Here is a 21,864-nt window from a genome sequence, read left to right on the forward strand (position 1 = left end):
TAATTCTTCAGATTGCTAAACAAATGCAGATTACTGCAGATTTCTAGCCTAGAATTGTTAAGGTGATTTACATTGCTCAGTTGTAGTAGTTTTCATGGGAAAAAGAAACCAAATTTTTTATTGGCACCTTAAGCACATCTGGATCTTGAAATATTTTGATTTCTTAGAATAAAATATAGAAGATGACACTTTGGCAGAGTCAGTGACAATGCATGATTATCTGTCAAAATAACTTCTTCCAAGTCATAGCAAAAGAAATAAGTAGTTTCCATTTTTTGTGTACTGTATCAGAAGTTATTTATGCATGTTTTCTCATGACCACGAGGTCTTTGTCATGCTGCATGGCTTATCCGGGTTATTTGGTATAATCATGGTATCTTACTGTAACATGGCACTTTCATAGCTGTCAGAAATTGGGGGAGTGGCACCTTTTTCAAATGCCCCTGGTTTTCAAGTGAAATTCTAAGCACTAGTCTTGGCACTTAAAGTTCTTAACAAATTGAGATCATGACATCTGTAGCACTGCTTGCCATTATATAGTCTTACTTGTTCCCAGTGAGCATCTCTTGAAGGTTCTTCCTGACCACTCAGTTGTGATGGATAGTGACTAGGGAAAAGGCTCTTTTCTGAGGTGGTATGAAATAGCATGTTCTGAGAGATTCACTTGGCACCAGCTTGTTCAGATGCCAGACAAAGATCCTTCTGTTTTTTAGGCAGTTGGCTAAGTCGTTGGTACTGCTTGCTACTGTCACTTCAGATTACTCTGTTTTGTTCTTGGCTTATAATTGTTATATTATCTTGTCTCATAATTTACATATACATATATATAAATCATATTGCCACTGTGAAATATGGTTCATCTGTTTTATGCTATGTTTTAAGATGGTAGATATGTGTGTGTGTATGGCTAGACAGATAGCTATTATCTGTTGTTTTGAGATTTTGTATATTTAATTAACTGGGTTTTTTATTGTTTTCTGCAGTGGACGCTGTGATGACCTACAATTTCAGGGGAATTTAGGGATGGTGTAATTCTTCTCCCTCCTGTTCCAAAGTAGTATTCTATAGTAGCATATTTAAGGACGGACAGTTGCTTGTAGAATTGTACATTTCCTATTGTGAGGTAAATTTTATTTTTCTTCAGGACACTTACACATTTGAGGCAGGACTTTAAAAGAGCAGTATTTTTTCCTCAGAATTGTTCAAACACTTAAGTAGGACCCATGAGCAGGTTACAAAAGTGTAAATATTTTCTTCCCATGGTACAGTTTAAGAAAGCTTTATATCAGTTTAACTCAATAGCTCTGAGTAGTGATGCCAGCCTCCAGGTGGGACCTGGAGAACCCTGGAATTCCAGCTCATCTCCAGACTACAGAGATCAGTTCCCCTGGAGAAAAAGGGTGCTTTGGAGGGTGGACTATATGGCATTGAACCGCACTGAGATCCCTGTCCTTCCCAGGCTTCATCCCCAAATCTTCAAGAATTTCCCAACCTGAATCTGATAATCTCAACACCTCCTATTCCCTGCTGGTGATCTGGGCAACCTGGCAACCCCAGCTCACAGAGACTTTTACCACTGAATAATATATTTTCAATTAGAAAAGATTTAGGGTTCTCCCCTTGAGACCATTTCACTCATACTCCCACAGTTTTGACCAATAACTTCTAGCCAGTGTCCCTCTTTCTTTTTTTATAATGATTTTATTAAATTTTTGACAACTGCACACCACAACTAAAACACTATACACATCTCTCCAGTGAACCAGTCACCCTAATATTAAAAACAAACTGCAAAAATAACTACTTAACTTCCCACTCAAAACCCATCGCTGAATTTTTATATTGTACTGTTACTGTTATAATCTAGGCCAGCATTTAAAAGGAAGCTATTCCAATTCTAATTCTGTTTCATATAAAAAACATATCTTATCTCTCTAACATTTCTTGGACTTAAAAGCAGTTTATGTATAAATTCTTCAGTCCTTCCTAATCATTTTGACTAACTAGTTAAACACTTAAGATTGCTATCTGGCAATCTTCTTTGTAATAATAGCTACAATTCTACTCAGTTTTACTGATTTTTATCTATAATTCAACTGTTTCACTAGATGTTTTTAAAGTAAACTCATGCATTTTAAGCCTCCCCATGCCGCTGGGAAGCCTCTTTGGGAGCGGCGGTGTGGCATGGGTGCAGTGTCGCAGCCTGGCACCCAGCCCATTAGATGGGGCTGCCCATGAGTTATGGGATGCTGCAAAATAATATTTAATAATGAGTACATGAGAAGAGAGTCAAGTGCATTATATAAATATTTTAAAATACACATTGATTTCACTAGAATGCAGGTGCAGAATGAAGGTTTCATAGTGCAGCTATTTTTCTAAGCAATAAGAACTCTCTCCTCTTTTAAAGCAACATATCTCCATGCACCAGAACTCCATCTCCATCTTCACATTCAATAATTGAATCTGTATGTTCAGTCTCAGAAGACAAATAACAAACTTTAACTTCATAAGATGTTAGTAAATGTTTTCAGACCTACTCTGACTAAATAAAGGACAGATAATGCAGCACCTGCAAAGTTTCCTCTCCTGAGAGGTCTTAGAACCCCCCTAATGCTCTTGTTGTGCTTCCAAAGTTTCTTTCAACAGCCAGTACAAAGCCAAGGAAAACATGCAGCTTCTCCTCTGGATTCACAGGGAAGGTCTTAAGGAATGCAGAGGCCACAAACACACGGAAGTGGAAAGGGAATTCAAATGTTTTTTCTTTCACTGGGTCTTTAGAGATTTATGTAACAATATTCCAGCAGATTCTACAATTCCTGAACACCACACAGTTTTATGTGTTCTTATTTCCTTCCTAGTTAAAACAAAATTTGGACATTATGAAATAGTATCTGAGACATCATATGTGAGTAAGTATGCCAGCTACCCATCTCAAATGGTAGAAAATATACATTTCAATTTAAAATGTTTCTGCACTTCCTCTCAACCAGTTGCTAGGCAACTCACAGGAAAATACAAAACATTCTGGCAATTCGAATAAAATTTTGAGTAATATACTAAAAGCATAATTAAGATGAGGCTTTAAAGCCAACAAAATATGGTTATTTTTAACCAAGCAAAACTAAACACTACCAAACATTTGAGGGAACAAAATGCCTTAAAAGACAAACTCCTGGCAATTTTATCCAGGAGGTGTGATGTGACAGGAGCAATGCCTAATAATGACACAGGCATTGACTTCAGTCTCCTAATGCTGCTAGGTAGGAAGCCTATTTCTCCATCTAGAACAGTGGTTCTCAACCTGTGGGTTGGGACACCTTTGGGGGTGAACGATTCTTTCACAGGGGTCACCTAAGACTCTTTGCCTCAGTATTCTCCATCTGTAAAATGGATAAATGTTAGGGTTGGGGGTCACCACAACATGAGGAACTGTATTGAAGGGTCACGGCATTAGGAAGGTTGAGAACCACTGATCTAGAAATTAACAGAACTCCAGTGATATCTTATTGGTGGTTGGAAAGTACTAAGCAACAAGTAGTCCGTTTCATACAGCAAGAAGGGGCTGAGCTCAGATCTATTTAGTAAATGCACAGAAATTGAGCCCTTTACCACATTCTCTGAAAGACTGGCAGACAGAAGAGCATCTAGTAAAAATGAATTCAGCTCTCATTCTATCGTTGTGTTTAGAAATTCACTATTCAAAGGTGATAGAAGAAAGCAGATAGGGAAGCTATACCAGTTCTTTGAAAACTTGAGAGGCCAAAATCAAAGGTGACTATCCCCAATGTTTTGCACCTCACTTTCTGTTGCAGATTTTAATTTGCAAAGTACTCTTTAATACACTTGCACATTGTAAACTAGAACTCTCCTCTGAGCCCCCTAACTTCTGATTTTATTACAGTCTTATAATACATGTTAGGAAACACAGAAGGAAATAAGAAACAATGTCATGTCAGATCTATCTTTCAATCTAGTGCAACTGTTGAGTCAAGCGAATAAGTTAAAAAATTGTATCCCACTTTTCCAAGAGTGTCTGTAATAGACAGAGCTGTCCGGCACCTAGCTGTAATATAACCAATCTCGTTTGAAGGCTACAGCAACATCCAATCAGTTTTAAGAATGTTGGGAAAGTGCAGGCAGTTGGCATTGGAGGTTGTAAAGCAATAAGAGGACACCACCCTATTCTGTACCGAGGGAACCACACAGACACACCTGAGCTGAAAAATATCATGATGAAGACTGGAACGGTTTGAAGTTGAACCAAAACCTTAAAACATTTATTTGCTGGCTTTAACACAGGCTTCTCAGATAAACTGGAGAGGATGTAAGCGTACTGGTTTTAAAGAGAGTTTGTTCTAGCTTAACGGTTTCAGGCAATGAATGTTTCTTAAAGCGTATGGTTGCAGGCACTTCACGTAAGTTACACGATGGACACTCACAGGTGTCCCTTCACTTAAAGTTTTACTTTAAAGATGTTTCTCAAAAGATGGTACTGTGGAGGTTTCACACTCCCTTTTAAAAATAAAGCTGTCAGTCCGCTGTTCCTCCTCACAAAAATAAAACACTCAGTTTTCGCCCCGTGGGATTCAGGCATACAGCCTCCCTCTCCCACAATCCCGAAACTTGGCTTCACTGCCACAGGATTTGGGCCTCCCAAAAACTGATGTTCACTTTGAGGACAGACCACCACAGACTTTAGAGGGGTTTCCCTCTCAAACAAAACACCTGAGGGCGGACACTTGCCTCCAAACTCAGGGCTTTAGGTGACAGAATAGCTTTCTCAGCTATTCCTAACAACTACAGCAGTGAGAGAACTTGGTGGATTCACCTCACTCTGTCTCAAAAAAAATACCTACAAGAACAAAAGCTCCTTAGAGCTCGACAGTCCGAAGACTCAAAAGAAATAGAACCCCCCCCTCAGCTCCTACTTGTGACAGTTTATAAAGACTCTGTCTTTTTTTTTTCCTCTGGCCAATCAGGGCTGGCCAGGGCTTAACTCTTTAAGGGGCTGGTCCACCCTGTAATTTGAATGCAGGATAAGTACATTCGTCACAGAGGTCTTATACTTAAAGAGTGAGCAGATGCATTTAAAGAATCTGACTCCAGAATGGAGCACTTATACCAAAAATTCTAAGCTGCTTCAGAAAGAGGGACACTGGCTGACTTCCAGTCTAGCCATGACATCAACCATCTTGAGCCTTGCTTCAGGAACTGAAACTCCAGTCAGTGTTTCAAACAGAATCGCATGCCTCCCCAGGTTGAGAGCCAGAGGAAGCCACATAGAGTTTTAAGACTGTCTCCCTGGGTTAGGAACACACAGGAAGGATGCTTACCATAGTGATTCATTGGGATAGAGAAGCCAAGTCAGTGGTACTGCCACCATTCCCTGCCAGAAATTTCACCTTCCCTGTGGAAGACTACATCCAAGTCATGCATCTCTCATGAAGAAATGAAGAAGAAACGGATATCAATAAGAGAAGTCCAAAATTCGTTGCAGATGAGTCCAGCAAAAAACAGAAGATCTGAAGAGTATAGACTTATAGCAAACAAAAAGCTTTTTTTAAAAAAAGGAAAACAAAAATGAAACTGTTTTAAGGGGAAAGCTTAGAAATAAAGGCAATAGTCAGTAAATAGCTGCTTTGTTACTATAAGAGTAAGACTGAATTTACCTTTTTTGTTCTTTGGAGTGACCAGGTTAAAATTGGTTAAAACTAGTTACTTTCATAAAGGAAGGAAGTTTTATTGAATCATAGAAAGTGATGTGATTGAAAAGACAGTTTCAGTTATACTCTACTGTTAATGTGGATGCTTGGTCACAGTGGCATCTAGTGGTCTAAGATGGCTACAAGAGAAAGTTCTATATATCAGAACACCAAGAGTTGTCAAACAATGTCAGAACCATGGCTACAAGTATACAAAGTCTACGTGGAAATGGACTTTATAGAAAGTAGTGTTCAAAATATACCAACAACAATGGTCAAACTATTGAAGGATATTAAAGAGGTAAAGAAGGATCTCAAGAAAACTGGTCTGTTGGAAGAGGATGTAAAGGTCGTAAAGGAAATGGAAGACTTGAAAATAGGAGCTAATTCAGTTCAAACAGAATCTAAATCACATGAACTAGCCATACTTCAACTGGAATATCAGACTAGAGAAAAAGCCTTAAGACTGAGAAAAGTTGCAGAACAAGACCTTTTGAAAGAAAATCTAAAAAAAGAAGCTTTCCTCAGCCTTGGCCAAATTTATGATGATACAAGGTGAAGAGATAGCTGCAAAAATTGAAAAAATATACATTGGGCAGCTACCTGGGGTATAGATAAAGGCCAATATTTGCAAACAATGGAAGGCAAAAAAACTATTGGAGCAGAAACACGTAGCCCACCCCCTGCACACATACAATTGAAGGGTGTGTGTGAGAGTAATGATTTTTTAAAATAAGCCTATAAGTGAAGGTGTTTACAACCAGGAAAAAAACACATACACGTTTTTTTTAGACAAAGAGAAACGTTTAAACTAATTCAGTCTTGAAAATAAATATTTTGGGTTGGCTGGCTGGCTGTATCCCTCATTCTTACTTCAACTGTATGTGTTGCCAGGTGAGTGATTAGTGATTAGTTGCCAGAATGGGCTAAATGAATAATGGTTTCATAAACATTGGCTACCTTCTGAAACATCTGGTATACTGTGTCCCAGTTGTGTATACTTCACTTCCTCGGAAGCTCAACTCATTTATTAACAGTAGACATTCTGCAACTGATTCATATTGGACGTAGATTTTCCCCATTTTGTCTCCTTCATTATTCTGAGATTGTTTTCAGTACTGCTTTAATTTGAACTTCTTGAAGGCCCATTTTGTTTAACAGCCAAATCATTAGGTCCAACCATCTGGCTTTCACATTTCATCTTTCCCTTGTATGCTCCAGTCACTCTAGGACTTCCTGTTCCTTGGCAAAAACAGTTTTCTGTTGCATCTGAGCTGACAAACTATAAACTGTACTTGCCTAGTAAACCAGAACTGGAAACCGTGAACTGTATTTTGCTGGTTCAGATGTAGGGCATACTACAGTTTGCCATGCAAGGGAGGCAGCTGGATCAAAAAAGAATAAGGAGTGCATAAATCTGACGTTCATGTGAATCAATAGAAGCTAGACTTACCAGCACATGGAGTGTGTTCTGTTGCCTCAATCTCTTGTAGGGAGTCTGCTTAGAAATGGTATCTATGATCTCTTAACATGAAAAGTAAGAAACATATTTTTAACTGTATTAATAATTTATCACCAATTACGGAAGTCATAGATAGATTCAGACAACTGGAAGTCCTCAGTAGATCCTTTAAAATATTACTAATAGCACCCTCTAAAGCAGTTGTCTATCGACATGATTAGCTCCGGCATTATTACCTCTGTTTTTCTCAGATTGGAGGGTGGGGATGATAAAATTGGGTTTGACTGTCAGATGTGGTTTTGAGCATGTGTCTCCTGGTCGTCTGAATTTATCTACATTAGACAATATTAACCAGTGGTATGTAGTCAGTAGTTAGCTTTAACACACACACACACACACACACTCCCCATGACACTTCTCTACAGCATTTCCCAATGTTCCAGGAAAGTGGGCAAGAGTATTGAACTCTGCTGAATAAGAGTGGTCTTTTTCAGATGAGTGCATCCAGCCCATTTTCAGATCTGAGGTCTCTTCATAGTGGACTTATTTGTTACATCTACTTATTATATAAATAAGTGGAAACATGTTCAACTTGGTCTTTATCTAAACATGCCCTCTATATATGATATTAGATTACCCATTGACTTTGAAATCCGAAGGTTTATCACACTCACATCTGGCTGCTAGTTCCGTCTACCACCTTCCCATAGAGATTGGTTCAGTGTTTTTCCATAGGTTTTCTAAGTAGTTCTTAAAGGGTCTTTTCAGTATGTATCCACCTTGGCTGTACTGTTTCATTGGATGCTAAAACCTTTTGAGCAATTAGCTATTGGTTCCTTAGCATTATTATCTGTGAAGATTTGTTTTTTGGCGCCTATCACCTCTTTTAGGAAAGTGAGTGAGTTAGCTACCTTCTGTAATTGATCCTCCATTTCTTACATTGCAGAATGTGTCATTCTTAGACCCAATTTAGAATTTTTGCTTAAGGTATTGTCCAGATTCCATTTGTCTCAAGAAATTGTGTTGCTTGCATTTTTTCCAATGCCATTTTTGTCAGCAGAGCATCCTTTGCATCCTTTGGATATGAAACTGAATTACTATGGATTTGGGAGTTCCTTGACTCCCAAATAAGTGATCTAATGAACCTAAATAATTGGTTCATGTGAAAGCTGGCTGATCCAATGGAGGCTGAATAGTCAGCTTTCTTTGTGGCTTTCTCTGCGATCTCATAGAGCCTCATAACCATTCTATAGAGTGTTCTTGCAGCTTTATCATGAATACGTGGCTAACTCACTCTAGTTATCTCAGGCCGTTTCCGCAAGGCCCCCAGTGCCCCTATCACGCCGCGCAAGTGATTCTGCCAGGCGTGGGGGCAGGCTATTCGCGACGCAATGCTTATGCAGGCGGCCTTCAGGAGAGGTCGGCGAGATCTACAATGGCCGCTGCTCCGCGATGGAGCCGCCGTTCTCTACTTCCTTTCTCACTCTCAGCTGTTCCCGTCGTTGGCCTCCGGCCTGCTGGAGTTCCCAAGTCTCCGGAAGCCCATGCGCTGCCTCCTCGGCCTCCAGGCTTGGAGGGACAGCGAGGAGAGGCTTCGAGGCCAGCAGGCCGACGCACGGGACAAGGTAAGGAGGGAAAGGGAAGGGAAACAGCGGTACTCCTGGCGGGTGCTGTTCGCGACCGCCAGCGAGGGAAGACACTGTTCTCAAAAGTCAACTCCTTTAAAGCGGTTGTTTTAGGGCTGCCTTCATTTCAGCAGCGCCGCTTGTGCATGCGACCCATGCCTGGGGCTGCTTTTACCACTCCCCCCAGGTCACGCTTTTGGCCTCATGCGAAATGGGCCTACCAGCTCCTGCTTCTTTTCCCCCAGCTTCCCAGTATAGCATGGGGCCAATTGGAGCAGGCTCAAAGAAGTCATTGAGGAGTGATTCTGTCAATGGCTTCTGTCAGCTGGTTATACTATCTTGCTGTAAGTTCATCTAATAAAAGGCTGGTGTGGTGGTGGTGATGGTAACAGACCTTGCAGATCATTCTGAAAACCAATTGGATCCATAAGTCTCTGTGGGCAAGTAAAATCTGTTTGCTACCTCTGCAGAAGGAGATTGGTAGAAATCTGGTCAAATCTAGCATGTGGCGTGCGTGGAATGTGAGACCTGATACAGCCTGAGAGAGTCCCAGTGCTGCCATGGGTGCTGCTAGATCTGATGCCAAACAAGAAGGGGACACTGTGTCTGTGTGGACATTGAAATCTCCCAAGACTGTTACTGGGGATATTTTAAGAATCAATCTGACACCATCTAGGCTTGGCAGGATATGTGCTGTTGCATTAAGCAGCTAGTACATAAGCAAGATAGCCAAACTCTCCTCAGTGTCCCACACCAGACCTACACAGTCAATCCCTGAGGTGAGAATTCCACTGAAGGAGAAAGACTCCCAGATGTGCATTGTCATCCCACCCCCCAGAACAGTCCAAAACTGATGAAGGACCAAAAAACTGGGAGGGAGAAGAGAGTTATCTTGTTTAGGGCAATTGTTTCACCAGTTCTCAGTCATGCATACCAGGTCCACATCATGAGCTGCAAAATAGGCCTGCAGTGTTGCGGTCTTATTATTAATGGACCTGGCATTATACAACATCAGCATCATAGAAGAGTTCCTTTTCCTGACCCACCACTGTTGTGTCTTGGGATGGGTCAGAGATTGAATGGACACTAAGCATGACCTTATCTCTGACACCTTCCCTTATAACATCTCCTCCCACCACCATATCTCCCACCTCCCACCCCATTACAGGTATCCATGGCCCTATACTATCCCCAGGGGAATAAGATCTGTCTCCATTCTCTGTAAAATTAATCTCTCATACCCACAATAGCCAATATATTGGAAGTTTCCTTTATATCAATCGTTGGTGATGACTGAACCAACTTCACTCTGTACGGCTCTCACAGTTTCTCTGGTATTGCAATATACCCTCATACAATCTGTAGTCCAGCTCACCTATTCTCACTTTCCCCTCAACGTGGTCTTCGGCTGACACCTCTGCAAAACACTGTGCATTAGACCTGCAAGAACAGCAAGAACAGAATAAAAAATGGCATAGCATTATCCAGTCTTAGTTCCAATAATTTGACAGGTGAGAATTTCACCCCATCTCCTTAAATGTAATAACTTAGTAAAGTCCCAGTATAGAACTGTACAGAACACCGAAGATGAAAACAGGGTTAAATATTACCTGCAACAGTTATTCATCAAATTGTCTTCTGTACAGGTATACATTCCCTCTCCCCTGCCCTAATGTGAGCTCTCTTTTTCTTGTCTTGCCTACGGCTGATCAGGCAGAACTGAGGGAGAGGGTACCCTTTGGAGCATATGACCATTTGAGCAGGAAAATGCACCTCAGTGGCTCCAAGAGGGAGGTGCACCCCTGGTGAATGTTAAAGCTTAAAAATGAATCTCTCTGCAGCAGGCCTGCCTGAGTTCAGTCCCAATGTCCCAGAAGACAACTTGATGAACAACAGTGTTTTATAGCTATAATTATATCAATAGGTATAATATTGTGTATTGGTGTGGAGGTCCTAGGGGCATATAGTAGTCATGTGATTTTTCTAGTTGACAGTACTTGTGGGTGTGGGTCTCATCAAGCTGTGAAGAGTACCACTATAATAATACAGTCTGTTTCTGGAAATTTCTGTAAACAAACTGTATAATTGTGCTCTGGGACATCTTCAGTCTGGGGAGGAGTGAACTGGGAGGGATTATATGTATATAAAAAATCTCTTTGCAATCCTGGGTGACTGGTTCTATTTTCTCAGCTGGCCAGGTTCATGAGAATATGTTCACTTTTGAGATTCATGGCATTATTCCAAGATCTAAGCCATTACCATCTACATCTTTAAGTTGTGGGATAGCAACAGGGGAGAATCAAAACAAATGGAACTTGGAAAACTCGTTTATTTTCCAAAGAGAAGAGGTCTACTAAACTGGGGGGAGAGCCGTGCCATATCAATTTCCTCCAGCCAGATTAAGCTAGCTCATTTTCCTGTCTCTGAATTTCTGCACTGCTTCTAAAGAGAGTGCAAGTGTCCACATAGCTTGATACTCCTGACTGCTCTGACTGCCCCCTCTATAATAGAGGGAAAGTAAGATAGTGAAAGTTACAACCAGGTGTGAATGTTACAACTGCCTTGGTTGCCCTGACTAATTATCTTTGCTGAGGGAGTACCTCCCTGTTGATTCTGTTGGACTTTTGGGTAGTTTTTTATACTGTCAACTTATGGCGGGTTAGAACCTTGAGGGAGGAGGCACTGTTCTTTGGTAACTCTATTACTACCTGACCAACCATTTCATGAAGTGTTCAGGATTCTGGGTGTGCAGCTTGGCCCCATAGTATTGCTGAGGCTAGTTACAATAGGGATTCATATTGTACCTTGTCACGTGGTTTAATGAACATTGGTTCGATTATTATTGAGAATAGTTTACGATGTTGAATTTTGGAATTTTCCTGGAAACTTTAAACTGTTTCCCTGCCAGTGCATTATTTGTGAAGTATGCATAATTGAAGTGTACATAGGTGCACACTGAAATCAGTGTGCATAGGATTGCATCTTTGGTCAATTCTCTTTCCCATCCCCGCTCCACTCTGACACACTGGGCCTACAGTGCTGCTGGCTCTATCAGCCTGGCTGACTCTGTGGTGGTGGGGAGGCTGCAGCAGCTCCTGCTGCTTCTTCCCTCCTCCCTTCAACACCAGCAGCAGGAGGGGCAGTGACAACCATGGCGACCATAAAAGGTCCCATGACTCCTTCCACACTTGCAGTGCCACCTTCTCAGCCCAGCTGGCTCATGTTTCAGCAGCAGCTTCTGCTGCCTCTCACTCTCCATCCTGCCACCTTTTTGTTACTCTTCTCCCTCTTTCTACCCCCCTACCCCAGCTCTTTTGCTCTCTTTTTGCCCCCTATCCCAGCTGTCTCTTTCTGCCCACTCACCTCCCACCTCCACTGCACCTTCAGCCAGGCCCAGAACAGCTCCCAGTGACTGAAACCACCACCAACCTCCGGGACTTCACTGCAGCAGCCACTACTGTCAGGGCCCGCTCCAGCTGCCCAACAGTAAATGTGTTGTCTACACATGTGCAGAAAGCCCTTCTTTAAAGGAGGGGAATTTACGCCCCCTCCCCTTTTAAAACAAGTTTTCAGTCAGAGACATCTGTTTGTGGTGATTGCAACCCTATCTGCAGACAGAAGGCACACTTTGGAATTAGATATATAGACGAGTGGGGGATGGAGGGAAATCCCATCTACCTCCTCATTGTGGCTCCAGGCCTCTTCCCACCTCCCCCCCCCCCACCACCTCACTTCCTTGCCAGCTTGCCCAGTGCTGCTCCAGGCATGTGAGACGAGGCAAGACCTCCCCCCAGGTCTAATCCCTTGCTGGCTTGTAGCGTGGGTGGGGTCAGAATCCATTTACCTAAACGTCTGTAGGATACTGTAGACAGTGCTTTTAAAAAAAAACAGGGGTGGGTGGGTGGCTTATTAATTCACTGGGTACTTTTTAAAGTTTCAGATTATTCTGCAGATATAAGTATGCAGAAAAATCTATTGAGAATTAGTGTTCCCCCTATCTGTGGAATTAAGTATGCGCAGGCAAGGGGTACATTTCATAATTAGATTCAGAGATGGAGAAGGATGCTATTCCCAGATAGAAGGCTGCTATTGCCAGCATAGAACTTAGAATGCAGAAAAGGTGTGTTCCTATATCTTGGGATGAAATACAAAGCTGAGTTTCAGATTCACACTAGTAATTCAACATTACATCCTCTATGGTTAATCTTAGATAATTTAATGTCTTGTGCTTTTGTGGGGAAATAACTTCAGAAATCTCATAATAACCCTCTCATTCCAGACTATTTGATACAGATGGTTAGGTTGCACTGTGAATATCTGTGTTTGCATTAGAGATTTAAAATGTGCCAAAATATTGGAGCCACAGGGAGAAAGTATTGGGGAGGGGGGATGGATGGAAATTTTTGGATAAACCTAAACTCCTTTTACTGACTTAACAACATAAAATATATCATTTAGAACTTATCTGGGATATAAAATTATACTATTTGGCTTGTTTACGGAACTTAAAAGCATAATTTTCTTTGCTTTCTATAGGAAAAGCTAGCAGCAAAGTCCATTGCAGGGGAGATGCATTGGGCCCTAGCAAAGGGTCGGAGGGAGGGGTAGCATGCAAGGGAGGGGAAAACCATATGTGGTTTTCGCCATAACTCTCTTTCTGCATTCCTGACATATCTTCAATGAAAGCCTTGAACCAATCAAGTGATTTATTGACTGAATGGGGAATCTGACACCCAGGCTCAGAGTCCCATTCAGCCATAGAAGGTTGCTGAGTGACCTTGGGCCAGTCATGCATTCTCAGCCTAACCTACCTCATAGAAGAGTTGTGAGAATAAAATGGATGACAGGAAAACTAAGTCACTGCTTTGGGTTCCCATTGGGCATAAAGGTGGGGTATAAATGAAATAAAATAAATGTAATAAACAAGGATGTATTATTTGAACAGAAATTTCTCATACAGTCACAATAGCTATGTCTACCAACATATTTGGATGTTAAGTTGAACTTTATAATGTTTAAAACACTGAACTCTTTAATAATGTATTGTCATTAAACACATTATTTCTTATTAATTGTTGCCAAAATTTACATTGAAATAAAACATGATCTTGAAATTGTTGCACGTACAGTGTTAGAAAGCTTGTATTATTCATTCTTTATTCACTATTTATTATTTAATTTATTTATTGTTTAAACATACCTTTCATAAGAGGGTTTTTTCTGTGTTCCCTAAAATGTCCTATGTGTGAAATGAATAAAATGCTTTTAAAGACAAGATTTGGTTCACTCAAGGAGGAAAAAAAGAAGTATCTCATGGGAGGTTCCCAGCTTTTCTTTTGGAAAAATTGAAAGAGTCCTGGGTGGGAGGTGGAGGGGGGAAGCTTTTTTCCTCTTAAGTTTTGGGGAGCTTCTTTAGAGTGAGTTCATATGTTAGAGCTGGGTTATTTTTCTAGTTAGTAAACCTATGCAACAATGAATTTTCCTGTCTTTTTTAAGTGAGATGCTTTCGCTATCCCTCTTCCTATGACTGCCAGAAATAATAATAGTAATAAAGCCTTTGTTGAACCTGTCTACAAGTAGACACCGACCTGTGTTCAGATGTCTACGTACATCTTTGTATTGATTCATATTAGCCAAGTTAGTCTATTACAGGAACTTCTTTAGACATCTTTTTTCTTAATACAGTTGTGGTAAAATAAAGATCAGTGTGGTACCTGCTTGTTAGCATTGCATCATTTTTGTTCCATTTTCTACTGTGCTACAAGTGCATATCAGCTAAGTGGATATGAAGCATCTGTTACTCTGGATAAAATGTTAAATTTAGTTTAACTGCCTTATACTTCTGTAAGAATGAAAAAGGAATGTCTGAAAACTGATATTGGGGAATAACATCAAAAGTAAACTAATTTCTAGCATTGTAATTTCCAGGTATGCTGTTCTGTGTGGTCAGTGCTCAGAACATGAAAGTATACAAAATCGCATTCAAGCTGGGCATGTGTTCAAGGTATGTTGGATTGCTTATTATGTATCTAATTCTGAACCGTTCCACAGAGTATGGATAAAAAAATCTGCAAACAGGAGCCAGGGACAGATGGGGGTTTCCCTTACCAACCTGAAGGCAGCCCCAAGTTTAAAATGTACAAATATTTCATTGGGTTGGTTGATGGGTGGGAAGGGGAGAAGGAGGGAGGAAAAACTATTAGGGATGGCGAGGAAGCAAAAGAAAATATGGGAGGAAACGGGAAAATGGCATAACCCCTTCTTGTATGAGGCAAGTTTGTGGGGTAGGTTCCCACTTGAACTTGTATATTTTAAAATGTTGTTGTTGCAAGGGCCAACAATAGGATATTGTAGATTTTGCTGAAAATTTAAAAGCATGATACGAAGGGCATAAATTATAGTGTAAAATGCAGACTACATGATGCATTATCAGAGAGTACCGCTGCAGTATAAGCCGAAGCTCTTTTCAGCCCTGTTTCTTAAGGCTGCACTGAAAATGCCCCCTCGGGCTTATACACGAAGTCACCGCTTACCAGCTGCCTCTTCAGGCCTCTACTGGAGTAGCTGGGGCATGTGGCACTGGACCATCCTCCCATGCATGACTGCAATAAGCCGCTTGTTGCTGCCCTCCTCTCCCGAGGAGGGGTGAAGGGGAACTCCTGGCTGGGCACCTCCCTCAAACCCTCAGTAGAGGCAGATGAGCTCATGACTGAGCCAGTGATTTCCCTGATGTCATTGCCCAAATAAGTGATTCCCTCTCCATTTCGTGCTGGGTTTGGAGGAAGCCCAGCCTGCCGGGAGGAAAGTGGAGAGGAGCTCCTTTAGCCTTTGGGCAGTGACTTCCCCGATGTCCCTCCTCCTCCTGGTTGCCTGGGCTTCCTCAAACCCAGCTGGGAGGTGGAGGGAGCTCCTTATTTGGGCAATGACATCAGGGGGAGTCACTGCCCAAATAAGGAGCTCCCTCTGTTTCCCGGCTTCCCACCTTCCGCTTATAGGTGAGTCAATACGTTTTCCTAGGTTTTGGTAGTAAAATTAGGTGCCTCGGCTTATACACGAGCCCGGCTTATACACGAGTTTATATGGTATGCCTTTTAAAAATCAGGTTGGAATTCAGCTTAGGATCACAACACTTAAGCCTTCCTTCTTTTGGCAGTTTTCCTGAGCCAAAATAACTTGAGGGGGACCCTACTTGCCCAGCTACAGGATTCCCTATTAAGTATTCAGTGCACGTGAACCTAACAGTGGGGCAAATAGGTCATTTCAGCTTGGGAATGTGGTGCAGGGAGAAAAGCTGAACCCCTTCCTCTCCCTGTGCCATGATTCCAAGCTGACTTAAGCCCCAGTTCATTTGGAAATGTTGGTTCCCCCATAATGGGTCAAGGAAATTCCAGTCAGACTTGTACCTGATGTAATGTCTAGTTTGGACCTTAGTTGTTGTCTGTCATATCTCTGGTTCACACCCCAAGGTAGTTTAGGTGCTGGTTTTCCACCATGGGATTCCACACTCCTTGAGACTGTTCATGTGTGTAAATCATCCCATCGCATGGGTTGACCCATTGCATGTGACTTCCATTAGCTTACCCACACAGTTGGTACCTTCGGTTTGATTACTCATTTGCATTCACTGTTCAGTGATGTGCAGTCATGCAGTAAGGAGTAGCTTTCAGCCATTGTCTCAGTGAATGTATGCATATGATGCAACTTGTGAGTATAAAAGGAAAATTTCTTTCTTGCACTTTAGAATATCTTTTAAAATGCAGCTTGAGGATAGCAGAGTAATGAAATGGGTGCACATACTGTGTGGGGTAGATTATGGTATTGGCAGGTGTAATATCAGCCTTCAGTAAGTTTTCAGTTAAATAAGTAAGAGCCTTACCAGTGAGATGTTGCATTATAGTGAAGGATGGATTGTGGGTTTTCCTGAAAATGTAGCCTTCTGCTTAACAAATTTCACTTGCTTAATGAGTTTAGCCTCTTTGCTGTATATCTCTTTAGAAACATGTAGATCAAGCCATTGCTCTGAAACCAGATGACCCCAAATCTTTCTACCTCTTGGGCCGATGGTGTTACCAGGTAAATGGTTTTCTTATATCTGTTGTCCATAAGACATCATACAAATTCTGTTGTGTAGATGAGAAGCAATGTCCCTGTTCAGTGCATTAGAGTAGTTTCATTAGTAACTATCTGGATTCCTTAATGCAAAATTTAGCTACTGATAAAATCTTCAGAGGCTCTCATTAGCATTCTATCATACATTTACCTGTTCGCAGATGGAAGCTGTTAATTTCTGCAGTGCTGCCAAATCCTCTTGTGCCATATTCTTCCAGATTTAAAAGGCACTCTTCTTCCTCTTAGTCTTGTAGCGACTGATGATGCAAATTCACCATTGCCATGCGAAAAGTTAACTTATGGGTTAAGAACACAATGTGTTAGGACCTCTGAACCATGCAGCGAGATGCTATATAAAAGGACAGTGTTGTTCAATGATGATTTGATAGTAGAGGCTGATAGCATTCCGTTATCAAAAAAGATCTATACCATCCCAGAGTTAAAATCACTGCAAATTACTTTAAGCAGCATTTAGTAACTGATAAAGCAAGGCTTCCTCAATAATAATGTGTGATGATCAATTTTAAAGATGCCAATTTTAAGTGCTCAGTGTACATGCTTTACTGTGCGTCATTAGGAAAAACCTGAACTAACAAGCAAAATGTACATCTGTATTGGTAGGCTTGCTCCCACATTTCTTCAAGATACATTTTGTTCTTTATGACAAATAGTTCCAGATAGGATTCTGATGCAGGTGCTGATTGCTGAGATTTATAGTGTCCATCTTCAATTCTTCCTTGACCTGTGGTATATTCAGAGGGCAAATATTCTCAAAGATATTACCCATATTATGATGAGATATATAACCAATCCAAGCCTGATATGGGTTACTTCTGTTACCCACAATGTGTGCATCTTTCATTTTGTATATGTATGGTATATTAAAAACTAATTTGCAAATTTTAAGTATTCTTTTCTACTGGGGGGTGAAGACATCTTGCTAGAGATATGTCCATCATTGCTTGCAGGGAGGCAGGGACCAATCAAATTCTTTCTATCTCACTTCCTGTGTTGGTCCTCAGGGGGTTGAACCCCACAGTTTTGTCCCTGCCTCTCAAGAGGGGTGTGCAGTGGGCGCTTAGCTAGGTCTTGCTGAACCAGTGTATGTGTGTGTCTGAGTCAGTGTATAGCTATCTTAGTCAGTAGACTGAGTGTTCGTCTGTCTCTTGCGTCTTGTCCTGTGTGCTTGTGCAAACGAGCTAGCTCGAACCAACAGCAGGGCATTAAGGCAGAGAGAGATGATTACTAAAATGACTTCAAGATCTTCACTCCCCGAGGAGGAGTCTTACCCGCCTCCCGGAGAATACCAGAGGCCGGGCGGTAAAGAGCAACGGAGCCGTCCGAGAGAGAAGTAACGCCCGTCGGATGATAACGCCGCAGGCTGCAGGAGGGACCTCCCCGCTGGCCCAAGAAAAGGAAGAACGGAACGCCGCGGGAGCCGCCGCTTCCCAGGCTTAGCTGATAGCCGCTCCCGTCAATCTTCCGCCCTCACATGGGCATCGAACGATCGGGCCGTGACGATCGCTGCTGCAGTCGCCATGGCGCTGCCCTCAGATGAGCACGCCGGGCCACCGATCCGCAGGCAAGTCCCGGCCCCAGTTCCAATTCAGGGGGGGGGGCGAACGCAGCAAATGCATGGAAACGGAGCCGTAATCGACTCCAACCTGGTGAAACCCTGGGCGTAGTTCTGGTGTGATTCCCGCCCAATTCGCCATTGCAACTTGGCGGCAGCTCCCCTGCTGACCTTTGCAGTGAGCTATAGCCGCTATAGATAAGGCACTTACAGCCAGAGAAATGGCACAACAGGGGGACAGGGCGACTAATCAACGTCCCCACTGCTCAAATCGCCCCACCAACCTGGACGATAGCAGGAGAGGTCGATTTAGGAACCCATTATCCTTTCCAGAGGACGAGGAGGAGGGTTCAGACACTGAAGGCATTGATGCCAACGACAGGTTTTCGGAAGGTGAAGACTCCCTAGAGGAATCTTCCGAACAATCCACTAAGCTGTTTAAAAACGAAGACCTGCAAATGCTTATAGTCAAAACAATTTCAGCCCTTGATTTGCAGGATGAGTCAGATGCTACAGAACCAGAAAACCCATTAGGGGAGGACTCTTCCAAGACTGTTAAGGGCTTCCCGAAGGGAAAGCAAGTGTACTTCCCAAAAGACAAGGAGGGGGAAAAAAATTTTCCGGTCCCCTCGGTCACTTTCGAAAACGATCAAAAGAATGGCTAAATCCAGCGGCAGGGACTCCCTCCTATAAAAAAGACTTCTACTCTACTGCCTCCCCATTCCATGATATGTTGCAGAACCCACCAGTAGACTCCCCAGTAGTCTTACTGCACTCAAGCAGTAAAAGAAGGAGAGGGGTCAATTATGACCCACAGGATCAGATCAGAGGCTGCCCTACGCAGGTCCCATACCTGGCTGGCTGCCATTACAAAATCCCTCACACCTGCATCCACCGTGTCTAGGGCGGCCATGGAGTGGCTAAAAAGGATCTTAGAGCGACTCCCAGCAGAAGAGGCGGCATTAAGAGAGGGGGTAGAGAGAGTCTTAATTGCAAATGCCTTTATCGCAGATGCCACCATGGATGCTATTACTCTTACAGCCAGAACCATGGCATCAAACATGGTGGCACGCAGGAATGCATGGATACGCCCATGGCAGGCAGACCTCCAATCCAAGCATGTGTTAGCCGCCTATTCTTACCAGGGTACAGCCCTTTTCGGAAAAGAACTAGACCAGGTCCTTGTCGAAACAAAGGACAAAAAGAAAGCAATGCCCAAGACCCTAAAGCCAGAAAGGGCACAAACATTTTCCAGAACCACCTTTAGAACGCATAAAACCATGGCTAGGTTTCCCAAGGAAGTTTCCAAGCACAAATTGGTGCAAAACTGCTGTTCCTTTCGGAACAAGCAAAACTTCCGTCCCTTCAATAAACAGGGAAAAAAGTTTCAAAGATGACCGTAACAAACAATGACGGTGCAGACCCCCCGGTGGGGGGTCGCCTTGCAAAATTCCACCAACAATGGCAAGGCGACCACGCGGACAGATGGGTGCAGGAAGCAGTCTCAAAGGGTTACACAATAGAATTCCTAAAAATGCCAAAACATCATTACATGCCTTCCCCCCTGTCCAGGGACCCCACAAAGGCAAAGCGAACCCTAGAAGCTATAGACCATCTAATAAAGATCCAGGCAGTGGAGGAAGTTCCAACCCAGGAGAGGTTCTCAGGTGTGTATTCACATCTCTTTACTGTCCCCAAAAAATCGGGAGACTACAGAGCAGTGCTAAACCTGAGGCTTCTCAACAAGTTCATCAAACTACCGAGATTCAAGATGGAAACACTGAAATCCATCACGTTGGCACTCAACCACGGGAACTTCCTCACCTCTCTGGATCTAAAGGAAGCTTACCTACATGTCTTAATACATCCGGCTCACAGACGCTTCCTCAGATTCCAGGCGTATGGAACGCCACCTCCAATACAGAACGCCTCCTTTACTAGCCACGCCCTACCTAACTTTCTCCAAAATTCTGATGGCCCCTATCATTCTTCTCAGAGAGCAGGGAACACATATTTATCCCTACTTAGACGATCTCTTGGTCCGCTCAAACTCTTACAGCCAGGGGATAGAAGATATAGAAAGGGTGCAGAAGGTGCTGCTGGAACATGGGTTCTTGATAAACAAAGAAAAAAGCTCCCTTATTCCAGCGCAACAATTAAATCACTTGGGTGCCATTATAGACACCAACAGGGACACCCTATTCATTCCAAAAGAGAAAGTTACAAAAATTCAGAAAGCGACCAGAAAAGAGCTAGGTTTAAAACACCATTCCCTACTCCAACTTGCGAGTCTCCTAGGCCTGTTCATTTCGGTGATAGACCTCTCCCAATGGGCAAGATTCCACGCCAGGCCCCTTCAATTGTTCCTGAGAAGGTACCAAAGAAACATTATTCTAAAAAAGGACAAAAAAGTAACGCTTCCCGTCCCAGTCAGAGACAGCCTCCGGTGGTGGACTCAACAGAGCAACCTCTCAAAAGGAAAGAGGTTCCTGCAGGGTCACAGACCGCAGATATTTACAGACGCAAGCCTGAAGGGATGGGGAGCAACCCTAAACCAGCAATTTGTGCAGAGAACTTGGTCAGATCAGGAAACCAAACTGCCAATAAACGTCCTAGAAACAAGGGCAATCAGACTAGCCCTGGAATCCTTCTTACCACAGATCAGCAGGCAGCATATAATCGTGCGAACAGACAACATCGCAGCAAAAATGTACATAAACAACCAAGGAGGCTCCAGATCACCGCGCCTGCACCAGGAGGTGTCCCAGATCCTCCAATGGGCAGAACAGCACTTGCCCATATATAGAAGAACATTAAAAGGGAACTCAAAACAAAAAGGCAGACTGGCTGAGCAGACAGCAGATTCAGGAGGGGGAATGGCATCTAAACCCGACGGTGTTTCACCAAATAACCAGAACGCTAGGCTACCCAACAGTGGACCTGTTTGCTTCTCCCAGGAATGCTCAGGTGGAGAGATTCATGACCAGATACTACTGCCCCAGGGCAATAAGCACAGATGCGCTGACATCCTCATGGCCCACGGGGACAATGTATGCTTTTCCACCTTTTCCAGTGATAGCACGCCTCCTCAGAAAAATAAAGCAGGAGAAGGCGACGGTCATATTAGTGGCGCCAAGGTGGCCCAGGAGACCGTGGTTCTCCACCATACAAGAGATGCTCATCGCTCCCCCTCTCCAACTGACTCCGACCCCGGACCTTCTGTCCCAGGGCCCCATCTACTCTTAACCGAATGGCTCAATCCTGGATCAAGTGGGCTTGTGAGAGGAAGCAACTAACTTCAAGAGGCTTCTCTCAAAAGGCAACACTATACTTAGCGCACTAAAAAAATCCACCACTCAATATATACAATGCATCGCGGAAAGCCAGATG

General features: G+C 42.8%; 1 protein-coding gene across 5 annotated transcripts in view; it reads left to right on the forward strand.

Moving 5' to 3' along the window:
* Positions 1-21,864, forward strand: part of RMDN3 (regulator of microtubule dynamics 3) — a 56,021-nt gene that overhangs the window by 21,340 nt on the left and 12,817 nt on the right. For all 5 annotated transcript variants that reach the window (XM_048484951.1, XM_048484950.1, XM_048484949.1 and 2 more), the window contains exons 8-9: positions 14,721-14,796; positions 16,788-16,865. In XM_048484951.1, the coding sequence (XP_048340908.1) occupies positions 14,721-14,796; positions 16,788-16,865 (154 nt within the window). The remainder of the gene's footprint in view (positions 1-14,720; positions 14,797-16,787; positions 16,866-21,864) is intronic.

This window comes from Sphaerodactylus townsendi, linkage group LG02, assembly GCF_021028975.2.
Source record: "Sphaerodactylus townsendi isolate TG3544 linkage group LG02, MPM_Stown_v2.3, whole genome shotgun sequence".
Taxonomy (NCBI): domain Eukaryota; kingdom Metazoa; phylum Chordata; class Lepidosauria; order Squamata; family Sphaerodactylidae; genus Sphaerodactylus; species Sphaerodactylus townsendi.